General features: G+C 45.3%; 1 protein-coding gene across 1 annotated transcript; it reads left to right on the forward strand.

The window, feature by feature from the left end:
* The first annotated feature begins 10,385 nt into the window (after window positions 1-10,385).
* Window positions 10,386-16,582, forward strand: LOC143216172 (uncharacterized). Its single transcript, XM_076439013.1, has 6 exons — window positions 10,386-11,346; window positions 11,899-13,650; window positions 13,732-14,001; window positions 14,146-14,483; window positions 14,706-16,106; window positions 16,293-16,582. The coding sequence occupies exons 1-5, from the start codon at window positions 10,386-10,388 to the stop codon at window positions 15,507-15,509; spliced, it is 4,125 nt and encodes a 1,374-aa protein (XP_076295128.1). The 3' UTR covers window positions 15,510-16,106; window positions 16,293-16,582.

Genomic DNA, 16,582 nt, shown 5'->3' on the forward strand with positions numbered 1-16,582 from the left:
TCGGATACGAAACAGTGCAAATATCGGAAGAATTAATGGATATTGCATGTTGTTTTCTACTTATTAAAATTATGAAGAGCAGAAATATTTATTGGCAGAACTTCTTATTTACACTGGCAAATTAATATTACCAGGTTCTTATAATTTATGCGTGCAGTTATTATTTTTCATAAATATCCGTATAAAAATAATAAAAATACGGATTTTATGCATTCATGACAAAAACTTGTGGATAAAATGCAGAATTGCTCAAACATTAGCGATTTTTAGTTTCATTTTACAAAAATGGAAACTAAAACTCAGACGCGACAATAAACCCGCGCAGATCAGGATCAATTAAGCCGTCAGCGGATTCTCAGCGTTTCTATTGTCCGAAGCGGAACGTTATCGAGGTAACACGTAGCCGATGGTGTAGGATTTACAGTGTCGACTATGGTTGTGCGTTGGGTCCGATAATTTATTAGGAAAAACGTCGAGCCGCGGCTTTAACGATGATCGAGATACAAGGATTACGCGGCGTAATCTCGCGAAGGAGATAAACATTGTCCATTATTTATAACGGTATATCCCGGGCAGACGCGGTCGAATAATCGATTTTACATAATAATAAAGCTCGGTGACCGGTCGTCCGTGTATATATCATAGAAGTTGTCAAGCAACCGAGACGCAGGATATCCCCGGCAGATCACGTGCTCTCGTCCAGTCGACATAAATTACAGCGATGGCGCGAAACAACGCCGTCGATCAAACTGTCAATTTCGAAGGCGGAACCCGTTAGGCATTCCTCTGGTAAAACGTTATCGCTTCTCGATAACAAGTAGGGGAGCGCAAGCCGTTGCACAAGGAGAATGCGTCTTAACCTGATTGCCGAGCCTACGATCCTCTGACGTTTAACGTATCCACGGCGTACTCGTGATTACTGGAGGCCCGCCGTTAATTACACGGCCCTCGTCCCGTCAACGTTGCTGAACAACCTGCAATGTGGACCCGATTACTTACAAAGAACCTACTAAACTACCGTGGTGAACGCGTCATTACGCGATAGAGATCGCCGCCGCTGCCAAGTGCTAATCGGAAATCGTCGTGATAGCAATCCGCTGTGGGCGGAACGTCGAATTAAATACTGGCCGCGGTAAGATCAATCCTGCCTAACTGAATAGATCTACGAGACAGAGGTGATTTTAAGAGGTCTGGGTATTGTCCAAGGGTCGTCCTCCTTCGGGGACTATTCAGGTTCGGAGACAATTTATACATACATATAATATTATTTCGGATTCCTTCTTAAGCAAAAACACAAGGTTGATTCGTCTAAAAATATAGAGAATCAACAATTAAATGTTTGTGCTTCCCTATATTCTCTCCACATACAATCTTCTTTATAGAAACCTGCACTTGTAGATTTCTGATATTTCATCAACTCGTATCTCACGAATTATCGAGGTAATTAATTATTAAATGAATCGATTGAATCTCTCTATCTCACTATCTATCTGAATCTCTGTTTACTTTTATCCTCTCTAGTCCTGACCTCTCTCGAGTATCTATGTAACTCACCGGCCTATATACAAAGCTTACATACATATACTTAATTGGCCACTCAAAGATTGGAATTGGAAAAGTTTACATTAAGTTAAGAATATTTATTTGACTATTGATTGGCTGAAACGGCACTCGTTAATGTGAATTTTCAATTTTCTTCCAAGCCCAGCAGTCTCGCGTAATCCAGGCAATTTCTCTGACCCGCCATCTACGTAACCGAGAGCGCGTGATGCAGGAACAGGATTGTCTATTGTTTCCAGCACTTCCAAGTGAAACAGTGGCCATTGAGAATCCATCCGAGCTGGTGCGTCCGGCCGATATCTCACGGTTATCTATGATGTTATTTTTTCTTTCTTGTTAGATGAAATCGATCGGAACGGTCCAAAGAATATTACTGTGCGCTTCGCCAGCGAAAATATGTATCCGTGGCGCGGAGCGGAATGAAAATATGTTCGAGCACCGTGAAAACTTTCGTATTACATATTGTGTTATTCTTTCATAACCCATCCCCGACCCATCCCCGGGATGCAATAACCGAACCAGGAGTTCAATACGAAGCGTTCTCGAACATATTCTTCTTCCCTTAGTTGTTCCGAGATTTATCTGTTGTACCGGGTTAATGTTTCTACTTTCGAACGTTATTGCGACGAGAGTCGGCCCGGCCCGACCCGACGGCGACGCGTTGTTGCAGCGAACCGGACGTAATATTTTACCGTTTGTATCCGACGACGACTACAGTTGTCATTTCTGAGTGGCTCGCGGATTAAACTTCCGACCCGGTCAGATTTCACCGGGTGGAAGGTCAGTTCTGATGCGGCTCGACACGGAAGGAAACAAAGGGCTACTGTTCGCGAGCCTCGCTTAATATTCCGAACGCACCGCCTCGCCTGATCAGCCGCTTACCTATTCCACTTGCGGACGACTAGGCCGGAATATTTAACGGGCGTCGAGATTAGGACTGTTGCAGCTAAGTGTTTGCGCACTAACGTCAAGTGTTTCAAATGGTTTATATTAACCAATGGTAGCCGCGCTTCTTTTTTTATTTTTAACATTTATTAGGAATTGTCGGACGCAATCTACGAAAGTTGCGAATTCGCGCTGAAGAAGCGTAAATGATGATTCTACATAGAATTTGAATTTCTTGAATTCTTACTGTCTTTCAGTACATCCTCCGAAAATACACACACTTAGTAATCGTGTTGCAAGCTCTGCTCGCCGAGGGAAAATCTCGCGTCCACCAGCGAAACTGTTGGTTCAACATTGAATCCGTTTCATTTCCGGTCGAACTGGTGGCTTTGATCTTTCTTATAACCATCGCGGAACCATTAATCAGACTCTGATGGCGTTCCCAGGACCGAAATTCCGAAAGTTCGCCGGATCCATTAGCGACTGGCCGCGAGAGTTTGAATCCTCCTCGACGGATGCACTAATTAAATCCGCGACAATTATGTGTAAACACGGTTGGACCGGCCGCATCTGCGGTTTCGCAAATCCTGCGTCATTTAGTGTACGCCTCGCGGTGATGCCACTGCATGCTGCGTAAATTGCTTGTTATAGCGAATGTTTTAGTAGTTTCGGCAAGAATTTCTGTATATTAATGCGCGCGGTTTGTCGGGTCCTGTTAAACGCCCGGTGAATAATGTTGTTGCTAATGTTGCGCTGACAAGCCGCCGACCGTCGCGTCGGTCTTTGAAGGTTTGTTTTTGCTGGTTGGTCCTGAAATTACCAAACTTGATCCGGGAGCAGTTAATTTCACCGGAAATGCCAGCCAACGCGCGCGCGTCGGTTCGAAAAGGCATCGCAACTTCCATTCGAAAAATTACACTGGCTAATGAACTTCAAATTATATTCAACAAATTTTTCAAAGGGTGCTTCTGCTATTAATGTAATAGTATCACGCAACGCATCGTACGTCTACAATAAATTCATTGAAAGCCTCCAAATAGCGACAGCGGATCATTCAAAAATCATTGCTCGAGGAAAGGTTCGCGCGGCTCTCGGGTCAGATGGTTTGATCGCGTTGACAGGCATGACTGCGGTGAAAATGGAATTGATACACGCCCGGCGAGTACATATATTATACGTCAAGGATTTTCCTGGTGTTTCAGCGAGTTGTTTTCGTGCGACTCGGCCAGGAAACGCGTAATATCCATGAAAAGGTCAATACGACCGCTTAATTAAGCTTTCTTTGCCGCGGTATTAAAAGTTCACCTCCCCACTCTTTGGTCACGGTGTTCCGGTAATTGAAATCTCGCGAGCGAATTTCGACGTTCGGCCACGGGCGAGCACCGGAAATTTTCGGGGGCCGGCTTTCATTATACATCGGGGGCGGGTACTTGTTATATTAATGGGTGGAACTGCGACGGGAGGGGAGGGGTTCGAGAAGCGGGGACGGATCGTATAATTGCGTGATATGTTTTGCGGCCGTCGCTTAATTAACCTTTCGTCCCGCGGCCGTCGATCGGCCCCGCACGTAAATTCGCGGATTTCTCCCGGCGGGTTTTCCCTGTGAAACCGGTGTGCGAACGCGAGACGTCAAGCTCCGGACCGATCCCGCTTTTTCCAGAACGAAACGCTCGATAAACGGACGCGCGCAACGGTATCGCGCGATTATTTGACAAGAAGCCGTACCCGACGGGTCAATTAATTTTAATGAGCGAGCGCCGCTCGGTCCTGTTTCATCGGGCAAATGAACCGTCCTACGGTAAACCGATCTACTTGCTGCACTGCTGTTACTTTTTAACCGGAGAACCGACGTGCATTGTCGATTGGTTGGAATCGACACTGCTATATCCTGTCACATCTATTTTATATGGCTGTCCACCTGTCCTTCTCGTCAGACAGATAAATAACAATATGTTCGTGTACTTAAATACGTATCCATAAAATGACCGTGTGCAAGAGAAACATCAATGTCGAAATAGAGCTATGAATATAGAGAAACTATAGAGACAGAGGAACTGCAATCGCACGATGAAGACTGTTGGCTATAAATCCACATTAATATTTCAGCAGGAATAGGTGTATATCCTTAGCCTGTCCTGAACGAGTGTACATTTCAACCTCGGAATTTTTCATTGCGAAATATTTCTTCGTGGCCCCAGCAAGGAAGAAAGCTCTATTTATTACTTTCATGTTTCCAATCATTCTATAACTACAATATAAATCTGAAATGACACCGTACTGACAGTCCCATTGTTAATTTAAAATCTGCCCTAAAACTCAGTTTCTGATTGTGCTCCTTGTACAAATTTCACTTGGACATTTCTTAAATATGTTCCAAACTATCAAATTTTACGCTCAGACTTCATCTCAGACTGTTACGATTTTCATCGATCAGAGATCGAGTATCCTGAAAGTGTCATAAAAGAGTAAACATCCTGGGAGCGGAGAACCTGTTAAAAACGCTCGATCAACATTGATCGACGCAGTTCCAAAGGGAGGGTGAACGGAATCGGTATCATTCGCTCCACTAAATTCCGTGAGCTGGCGTGGTATCGTTCACGATCCATGGTCGATCGATTTCCCTCGATGAAATTCAGCCATTTCGCAAGACAAACGACTCGCGTGTACCGTGTGGCGGGAAAGGAAGAATGAAGAGCAACGATGTGCGAGTAAAACAAGAGGAAAAGAGATGGGACTTAGAGGAAGGACGAAAACGAATGAAGGAACGTTTCCCCTACCAGGATCGTGTGTTACGTGTTCACGTACGGGCTGGTGCGCGCGGTGGATGGCGGGCAGAGTCGATATCCAATCTTCTCGCGGAGATGGAGAAACGATCGCGGCACTTTTGGAACAGAGAACGAGTCCGTGAGAATAGCAAAGAGGGTACAGAGCTGGAACGGTGGCGCGAGAACGATCACCCGGCTCAATTTTGCCATTGGAATTTAAAATGTTTTCATGAATAAAAGTGGTCCACAGGTTCCTTCCGGGCAGCAGCGTGCGGATCGTCCGCCAACGACCGACAATCGGAATCGCTCAGCGAAAACGGTAACCCGATGCTCCGGTGCAAATCTGAGAGCAATGGGGCGGCTCCCAGCTCGAGCGATTGTTCTGCACGGTAACCTGATTGGCCGCAGCTGGCCAGCCAAGAGCCCCCACCGCTCCTTCTGACGTTAGTATTCCTCCAACGCCTCCGAAACTGCTCGCGACAGGTGCTCCCGGCGTCTGACGGCTTCGGAAACCGTGAAAAACCTCCTGGAACCGACCAAGGTGTTGTTTCTGCCCGGTCGTTCGCACATGGGAGCGATGATCTATGGGATTGCTTACCTAGATCTGCGACGATCCGCAACCTCCAGTTGAAAAGGATCGGGAGACCTTCGAGTGGTAATTTCGCGATAGCAGTCGGTTCAATGCATTTTCCTTCGATCCAGTGTACCAATTTCTCGTGTTCTATCATTTTCTTCGGAAAGACGAAGCACAGTGTGACCGATCGCCGATCTAGCTGTTCTAAATTCAGAACGTGCTTTTAATGACATCTTTTGAGAAAAATCTTGGTGTATATGGCGAATCTAGAAACGCGGAACGCCGTACGAACAGTCCCTGACCTTTCCACCCCCCCTCCCTATCCAGCGCGACCAAGACACTGTTTACACGACAGAACAAGTAAGGTTTTTCACCCCTCCCCCCATAACTTTATTTAACAACAAAAACTTAATAAGCTTATTATTACAAAAGAAAATATAATTATAAAACGAGAAAAAACTAGACATTACGGTCATAACATGTTCTTTGACATAGAAATTGAAAAATTCCTCATTGTCAAAGATAATCCTCATTGTAAAAATAATCCACAAAGGCTGAGCAGCCATGCTTTTGAGGTTATGATAGATTCCTAGCAAGTTACACGTTTCTAAAGTTTGAAAAGGACTATAATTATCAAGGAAATGACTCCATTAAATAAAATAATGGATGGTAATATGATATAATATAATACTTACGTTCCTTCACAGCTGGTGAGAGAGGTTTTATTACTCAACGTTTAAGGGTACACTACTAAAAGTAAAGATTTCACTAATAATCTGATACTGACCCTTTATCTTCCGAGAGATTTTGTAGCTGGTTCATTGTTTACTTAAAACCAGTTCAAGACTCCTTAAGCAAAATATTTGTTATGTTTCGAGCTCTCAAACATATAATTAAACGCCACACAAGCGTTGGGGGCAATTTTCATTTTGGGACTTTTGAACAGCTACATTGGCGATCGACCACACTGTGCGACAATTCAACTCTTTGCGGTTCTATGTTGAGCATGTATTGCAGCAGAAAAAGATTTATAAAAATCAGGAGGATTGTGAGGGAGGAAATTTTCGAATTTGGATTTATGAGGACGTGGAGCATCATATAGGCGAATCGTTTTCTCGTTTCCCGTTCCGAAATTCGCCGGGGACCGAAGACAAACGACTTTAATGCCAGCTCGCGCGGGTCGGCACAGGTGCCGCGAACTGCGGCTCCCGTATTTACCTGGAATCGTTATTCCAGATTTAACGCGTTATTGCGTAAATTGCGCGCGAAAGGCGCCCGATAAATAATCAACACATGGGACCGAGAACGCGATTCCCGACACAGGGAGAGAGTTTCATCGGCGAAGTTCCCCGTCAGTCGAACTGGTTCCGCTCTCGCGCCTTTCCAAACGCTCTCCAAGTTCAACAAATATCCGGGACGACTCTAATCGCGCGACCACTATTCGGCATGCCCGTATCACGCCCACGCGGTAAACATCGCGGGAGAAACCGCTGCAAGAGATTCCCGGCTAATTACGCCTGTTATTTGCGCACGACCGAGATATCGACGCGAATTTCAGAACGGCGCGGCGCGGCGGTCCTGCGAGGGATAGGAGTTGTTCGGACAAAACCGCGCTCGCTCCAGAAAGTATCTGAACACTAATTTTTGAAAAAATTCCACACGTTTATGCTGTTATCGTTTCGTAAAAAATAATTGCGCAGAGATAAACCTGGTCTCGTTACCTTCCGAAATGCTTTCGCATGATACACCAGCTGTTTTTCTTTTATTTTTTTAATGTATTCAACATTTGTTTGCGCACCGAAGGCAAAATTATAATACCTAATTTTTTTAATGAATTTTATAAAGCATCTTATTCCGATTCATTTGAAGTATGCCTAAAATGCAACGTAAAAATTTGATATAGTCCCAGTGTATTTTTTATCCGCGAAATACAATTACTGATGTAAATTAACTTTCCCTGCAACTGTCAGTACCTGAACTCCGTGAAAAAATACCAATTTGCATAACGTTGCACATGGTAGATATATTACTTCTCCATTTTATGTACGTGTACGTATGCAGTTGATAAAATATTTGTTGTACACATTGCTACTCGGGTTTTTAATATAATATTAGTTTCGCGTGTTTTTACAGTTGGACGTGATTCGCGTAACCGATTGTATCTATTTGAGAAATCGATATATAAATTGCAATGTGTAAATATTGTTTTGTATTTTTTATAGGGTGAACTGTGAAAACAGGTTATTAACAATGGCACGAACGTTGGGGGTAGCATAAGTCCAAAAATTAGAGTAAAGGACGAACAAGATGACGGTTGCAAAATAAGGGTGAGGCTGCAGTTATTGAAAAATAAAGATGGCCTTCAGCAAACCACTATGTAGATAGGTAGAAAGGCGAGGGAGTGGACTTCTAAGGCTGTCGCACTTGTTCTTCCCGGCTATTTTGGAGACGAAACGGTGAGACATCAATCTTCCTGGGCCATTTTGACTTACCGCGACAGAAATAATTTCCGTGGAACGTAGCCGGTTCGCGGGGTACCTACGATAACTTTTATCGAGTCGGTCTATATTCCCAGAGCTGAGAGATAGCGTATCCGGCGCGTTGCGGCCTTCGAGACACTCACCGCAACTCGCTTGACGTCTTTATGGGAACTTTATCTTGCCCGTTTTATAGGGCGTCTTGTACGCGCGTTCTTGTCGTGATACGGGCCGGGATATTAAACCGCCGCGCGCGCCGCCGCGAGAGAATTTGTTTCTCGAGACGGATAGGGCCTTGTAATTGTGACCCTGCATCCATTAGGTGTGCACCTCTGCTGGATAGATTCCAATCATTTTGCATCAGCTCGTAAAATGAAGGAACTCAACATTTTTCTTCCCGGAGAAGTCGTATCTGTGAACTTTTAATATATTCTCTCAATTATTTTGATGGTTCACATGCAGCTGGTCCTGTGTTCGACCGCGACCATAAATTTTCGTCGCGACGAAGAGGGTTTTCCTTTTTTTTATGTACTCGAGTCAAGGGTACGAAGTGAGGACCGAGAACGGTCTACGTCTCGTGACATAGACCAGACAGGATGTTCTTTGTTCACGGTTTAGTGCGGGTCAGCCCCAAGATAAGCATGTGCGCGCCATAACGTAAACCATCGGTCGACTGCGCGGCGCCGAATTTTCCTGGGGTCTTCGAGCGAAGACAAAAGGACGGTTGGGCCCCAGATGAGGGAGTCGAAAAGGCGCGATCGAGGCAGTCGTAGAAAGTCGTCCGGTAGAGTCACTTCGATATCCTTCGGACAAGGATCAGAGAAGAGATCGTGTGATTGAACCACGGTAGTGTCCAGTGTGAACGATATTGCGCGATATTGTAAATCATGTTTGAACATGATCATAACGAACCTATATACATAACAACACAAGGGATCCCTCGGAGTCGTACTCCGCCAGGTCGTGCCGCAGCACACACAACATACTTGAGGGATCCCGCGGAATCACGATTCCGCCAGGTCGTGCCGTAGCACACCTCTACATACACTCGTGTGGATCCCATGGAGGAGTGTCTCCAACAGGTCGTGCCGTAGCACACATTTATCCATATACACCAAGGGATCCCTCGGAGTCATACTCCGCCAGGTCGTGCCGCAGCACACACTACATACTTGAGGGATCCCGCGGAATCATATGGGATCCAGTAGAACTCCGAGTCGTATACATAACGCTATCAATACATGATAATTCATGATTATCGCTACTCTAACGCTCACATCTTCATCGTTATTTCTTTTGTAATCCACGTTAAATTCTTTATTTCTGGGGTTTTTATGCCGCAAGGCTTTTCCCCAATGAGCCAATAAACTATTTAAGATATTTCGGCTCAATTCTGTTTTGTTTATTTATAATTCATTCCTTTTCCATTTTTATATCCTAACACTAATTTTGAAATACGGGATTTCTCCATGTTGGAGAGATTTCGACGATACATTTTATGGTGCCTCCTGTGAGGTGTGAGCGTTAAAACGATGAAGATGTGACAAAACATTAGAAAGTTGAGCGCAATCGCCGTTAACACTGGACACGGAAAACGGAGGGAGACATTTTCCTTGCCCGAGGGAGGGCCCTACGAAGACGGGGCGCATCCCTTGGAGGGGGATACGGTCCCTCGAAGGAAAGCGCGCGGTTAACGGACGACTTCGGCTCTGACAGCGAACGTAGCATCATCTCCCCGAAACAAGTCTGAGCTATATCTACATAGATCTGAATTACGGTGCTTCTACAGTATTGATATTCTATTTAGACGCGTACTATCGCGTGTCCGCAAATTTGTCGGAATTTTTAGTACGCGGTGTGTGTGTGTGATCCGGAGATTTAAAGACAACAGTGCTCAGTGATAACACGTCGAACTCTAACGAACGAACGTTGATGAACTCTGGACACAATCTTCAGCATCATACGGTGGACCTCTCGCCCATATCGCCTCCTGCTGCAGACTTTGTCCATCAGCGAAAGATAAGTACCGATTATCAGCCATAATTTTCGACTGTGCGTTTTCGTAAATAGACTAGATTTAATCATACATATATACGGTGCGTGCGAGTACGTAGTATAATCATAATGGATAGGATCCGCATAATTGGTCAAAAGCGTACGTCGCTTAAACGACAAATAACGCAGCTCGAGAACTACATCACGTCGGGCCAATATGACGAAACGAATCTCAAAATGCGGTTGAATAGAGTCACGGAATTGTTTCACGCATACGAGGAGTTGAATGATGAACTCGCAATTATCGATCCTGAGAATAATCATTTGGACGAAATACAAGACATTCAGGATCGGTATTACGACATCGCAAGTAAAATTAAGTCTATGGAAGTCGCTGCACCGTCATCCGCGCCGGTAAACGAGACGCTCAGTAATTCATACTTAAATACGACCTTAGGAGAGGGACGACGGCGTACGTTGAAATTGCCGGTCGCCGAATTACCGAAATTTGACGGAAGCTTGGAAAAGTGGCTCTCATATAAGAACACATTTCTAACTATGATCGACGGGCGTACCGACATAACAGATTTAGAGAAGTTTATCTATTTGAAAAACTCGCTAATCGGTGACGCGCTGAACAAGATTTTGGTTTTCAATATAAGCGCGGACAACTATCAAAATGCGTGGCGTCTTTTAGTAGATTCGTACGAAAAACGGCGTATTCTCGTTTCAGAGCACTTAGACGCCATTATTGACTTAGGAACAGCAAATAAAATCCCAGCTAGCGGACTCGCGAAATTGGTTGACGATGTTCGTCAACATTTAAATATGCTACAATCATTAAAGGTTACTCCGGATAGTTCTTTGATTATTCGATTTCTAGAAAGAGCAATGCCTAGCGAGATACGTGAAAAATGGGAAGAGACACTGAGCTTGGACACTCTTCCCACGCTGGAAGAATTTTACAAGTTCATAAACGAAACGAAGTTCCGACGGATCACTCTAGAGAAGGGTGCCGTTCGCGATAACACCGAAACGGGAGTCAAGCGTCGGTCCGAACGGGAATCTCGTAGAATCAAAACGCGTAAAGGTGAGGCTGGCGCGCGTGCCTTCGTTACAGCTACCGTGCGCACTTGCTCTTATTGCAACAAACACCATTTATTATATAGTTGCCCGGAATTCGTAAAATTGCCCGTGTCCCAACGTTGGGACATTATAAATAGAAAGAATTTGTGCCGAAACTGTTTGCGATCTCATAGCGGAAAATGTCGGTCGTCATGTTGTAAACATTGTGGGCGTTTTCACCATTCGTTGCTGCACAATTTCGGCACGCGACAACCTTCTACCGTACAGGCTGATACAATGCTAAAGTCCGCGAATGTCGCGGCTGAACCGGGTTCAACATGACTATCAAGGCTCGCATTGACCGCCGCGTGTCGCGTTCCTCGCTCACAGTTAATGATGAGTGCAATAGTTCGCATCCGAAAGCACAACGGAACGTTCATTGAAGCTCGGGCACTTCTCGATACCTGCGCGACGGCGCATTTTATGACTGAGACTCTCGCACAACAGCTAAACCTTCCTACCCAACCATGCTCGATTGCGATTAACGGAATCAATGAGATGACCACGATGTCAAAAGATTTGATTCAGGTTACGCTCCGATCGCTCCACAGCGACTTCCAGAAAACATTAACGTGTTTAACTGTCTCGCGAATTACGGATTCGGTACCCGATGAGGTATTCCCACGCGAATCAATAGCAATTCCTGCTAACATACGTCTTGCCGATCCTGAATTTCATATTCCGCGGCCCGTTGATATTCTGATTGGTGCTGGGGCCACTTTGTCATTGATATCGATAGGGCAGATCAACTTATCTCGCGATGACTGCGATCTAATTTTACAGAAAACCCAACTTGGATGGGTGGTAGTAGGCGGAACAACAGACAGCGCGGAAAATCGAGTTATCTCGTGCAATCTAGCAGAGTTGAAAGAACAAATCGCGAAGTTCTGGCTGATTGAAAACGTGGACGCAGAAACGTCGAAACTATCCGTAGAATCGTTATGCGAGACTCATTATAGCGAAAACACGACGCGTACTGAGAGCGGACGATACGTAGTACGATTACCATTTCGTGCCGGCGATAGAGATTTCGGCGACATGCGACAGATCGCCTTACGTCGATTCCACTCACTTCAGCGAAAGCTCAACGCAAATTCAATTCTTAAGGAAGAATATCACAAGGTGATGCAAGAGTACATTACGCTTGAGCATATGTCATTGGTTACCGACGACTCAACTACTGGCTACTATATGCCACATCACGCCGTCGTAAAGGCTACAAGTACGACTACAAAAATCCGCGTCGTGTTCGATGCGTCGGCCAAGTCGCCTAAAAATATGTCATTAAACGATGGACTTATGGTAGGTCCTACAATACAAGACAAACTTTTCGAACATTTGTTACGATTCCGCACGCATTCCTATGTCATTACCGCCGACATCGAGAAAATGTACCGACAAGTCTTAGTTCACCCACAAGACCGCAAATACCAGCGTATATTCTGGTATCACGACAATAGAATCAGAACATTTGAACTAAATACCGTTACCTTTGGCGTATCGTCCGCTCCGTACCTCGCTATCCGAACCATACAACAGCTGGCGGTCGACGAAGGCGCAGATTTCCCATATGCTTCCGAAATTTTGAAACGCGATTTATACGTTGACGATCTTTTGACAGGTGCAAATTCTTTGGAGGAGGTTTTAATTATTCGCAATGAGGTAATCGAACTCCTGAAACGCGGCGGTTTCACTATTCGGCAATGGGCCTCGAACCACAATCACGCCCTTGACTCCATAGGCGAAAAACTTCTCGGAACGGATTACGCGACCGATGAGAGCCCGGTGATAAAGACCTTAGGCATCGGATGGCACGCGCAGGGGGATAAATTGGTATATACTGTAAATTCATCAGAATCTCCCACGAAATCGACAAAGCGCGAAATTCTATCTGAGATCGCCAAAATTTTCGACCCTCTCGGGCTTCTGGGACCAATAATTCTGACTGCAAAGGTTTTCATGCAGGAATGTTGGAAAACGAAGCTCGATTGGGACGAATCGGTTCCGCTAGCGCTGCATACGCAATGGCTAACCTTCTCGAACCAACTTCCGTGTATAAACAATTTATCGATAGATCGGAGACTTTTGCTCGATAATCCTACCAGCATTGAAATTCATGGATTTTGCGACGCGAGCAAGGTGGGATATGGCGCGTGTATCTATATTCGTTCCCGCAATCAGAAGGATCGCACCCTCGTTCGTCTGGCATGTGCTAAATCGCGAGTTGCACCTCTTAAAGAGACAACTATACCGCGGCTCGAACTATGCGGTGCGTTAACGTTGGCCCGGCTTTATCAAGAGACCAGGGTTGCTTTTAAGTTCTCAGTTAATCGTGTTCTTTTCTGGACAGATTCCACCATAGTATTACAGTGGCTAAAAAAGTCTCCAACCGTGTTGAAGGTTTTTGAATCGAATCGCGTTGCGGAAATCCAGGCCATCAAGGAAGCGGAATGGCGGCATATCAAAACAAAAGACAATCCGGCCGATGCATTGTCTCGCGGACAACTTCCTGCGACATTCCGCGAGAACGATTCGTGGTTCGAGGGACCCCATTGGTTACGCGAACACGAGTCTACTTGGCCGGCAAGTTTAAACATTACTGTCAAGGAGTTACCGGGTTGTAAGAAAAATACATGTTTAACATTACAACACGACAGATGCGAATTTTTTCACAATTTTTCTTCGTATAGAAACCTCACACGTGTAATCGCGCGTTGCTTACGTGTGCGGCGATCTAACAAATATACGGGCGAGTTGTGTATAGCAGAAATAAGCAACGCGGAATGCGTCATCATCAAAACGATACAAAGAGAACAATTCTCCGAGGAAATTGAACGCATTTCAGCATCGAAGGAAGTAAAAGGTAGTCGACTCGCATCGCTGAGTCCGTTTCTGGACGAATTCGGACTTCTTCGTGTCGGCGGTCGGTTACAGAATGCCAAAATTCCCTACACACAGAAACATCCGATTCTTTTACCATCTTATCATCATGTTACCGATCTTATAATCCGTGAAATACACGAACGCACGTACCATGCCGGTATTCAAACAACCCTATACACCACTCGCCATCGTTTCTGGCTCCTGGACGGAAAAAATCAAGTGAGGAAAGTCGTACGACGATGCGTTCGTTGCATCCGTTTCCGACCGTCTCCGTTACAAGGAAAAATGGGAAATTTACCCAAATCACGTGTCGAGGAAACGGCGGCTTTTACTCACACCGGTGTAGATTTCTTCGGGCCATTCTTTATTAAAGAAAAAAAGCATCGCAATAGAAACAGCGTAAAGGCATACGGTTGCGTTTTTATTTGTATGTCGGTCAAGGCGGTCCATATCGAAATCGTAAGCGATCTTACAACCGAGGGTTTTCTCGGCGCCTTCAGACGTTTCATCGGGCGTCGAGCTATACCTGCACACGTATATTCGGACAATGGTACTAATTTTGTCGGCGCGAATAACCAGCTACGCGAATTGTACGCGTTGTTCGAATCCACAGAATTTAAAGAAACCGTCAACGAATTTGCCGTAAGCAAGTCCATAACGTGGTATTTTAATCCACCGTTAACACCACATTTCGGAGGCATATGGGAGGCCGCTGTGAAATCGTTCAAGCATCATTTTAAACGGGTTATCGGCGAACGTCTCTTCACGTTTGAAGAGATCACTACCTTCGCAGTAGAAATCGAAGCGATTTTAAACTCTAGGCCGTTGTGTCCTATTTCGACCGATCCAAATGATCCTATCGCATTAACACCAGCGCATGTATTAGTAGGTCGACCACTTACGATGCTACCGGAAAATAATTATCTTTCCGTTCCAGAGAACCGGCTAACCTCTTGGAAGGTAATTTCGAAGGCTCGACAAGACTTTTGGAAACGATGGTACCAAGAGTACCTCAATGAATTACAAAAGCGCCAAAAATGGTTCACAACCCGTGGCGAACTCCAGGTCAATTCAGTTGTAATCCTGATGGACAAAAATCTACCTTGCATGCGATGGAGGCTGGGCAGAGTCATGGAGGTCCACCCCGGCAAGGATGGCGAAATCCGAGTCGCCACAATCAAAACCACCAACGGCGTTATCAAGCGGAACATCACGCAATTGTGTCCATTGACTGAACACACATAACGAGACGTGAACATTACATTGGATTGTCGGCGTTTGAATCCCGCGGAACTATAGTGACGTAGTTTATAAGTTAGATTTATTACTCGTCCACTCGCAACGGGGGGAGCGTGTTCGACCGCGACCATAAATTTTCGTCGCGACGAAGAGGGTTTTCCTTTTTTTTATGTACTCGAGTCAAGGGTACGAAGTGAGGACCGAGAACGGTCTACGTCTCGTGACATAGACCAGACAGGATGTTCTTTGTTCACGGTTTAGTGCGGGTCAGCCCCAAGATAAGCATGTGCGCGCCATAACGTAAACCATCGGTCGACTGCGCGGCGCCGAATTTTCCTGGGGTCTTCGAGCGAAGACAAAAGGACGGTTGGGCCCCAGATGAGGGAGTCGAAAAGGCGCGATCGAGGCAGTCGTAGAAAGTCGTCCGGTAGAGTCACTTCGATATCCTTCGGACAAGGATCAGAGAAGAGATCGTGTGATTGAACCACGGTAGTGTCCAGTGTGAACGATATTGCGCGATATTGTAAATCATGTTTGAACATGATCATAACGAACCTATATACATAACAACACAAGGGATCCCTCGGAGTCGTACTCCGCCAGGTCGTGCCGCAGCACACACAACATACTTGAGGGATCCCGCGGAATCACGATTCCGCCAGGTCGTGCCGTAGCACACCTCTACATACACTCGTGTGGATCCCATGGAGGAGTGTCTCCAACAGGTCGTGCCGTAGCACACATTTATCCATATACACCAAGGGATCCCTCGGAGTCATACTCCGCCAGGTCGTGCCGCAGCACACACTACATACTTGAGGGATCCCGCGGAATCATATGGGATCCAGTAGAACTCCGAGTCGTATACATAACGCTATCAATACATGATAATTCGTGATTATCGCTACTCTAACGCTCACATCTTCATCGTTATTTCTTTTGTAATCCACGTTAAATTCTTTATTTCTGGGGTTTTTATGCCGCAAGGCTTTTCCCCAATGAGCCAATAAACTATTTAAGATATTTCGGCTCAATTCTGTTTTGTTTATTTATAATTCATTCCTTTTCCATTTTTATAT

The sequence above is a fragment of the Lasioglossum baleicum genome, chromosome 15 (assembly GCF_051020765.1).
Source record: "Lasioglossum baleicum chromosome 15, iyLasBale1, whole genome shotgun sequence".
NCBI lineage: Eukaryota > Metazoa > Arthropoda > Insecta > Hymenoptera > Halictidae > Lasioglossum > Lasioglossum baleicum.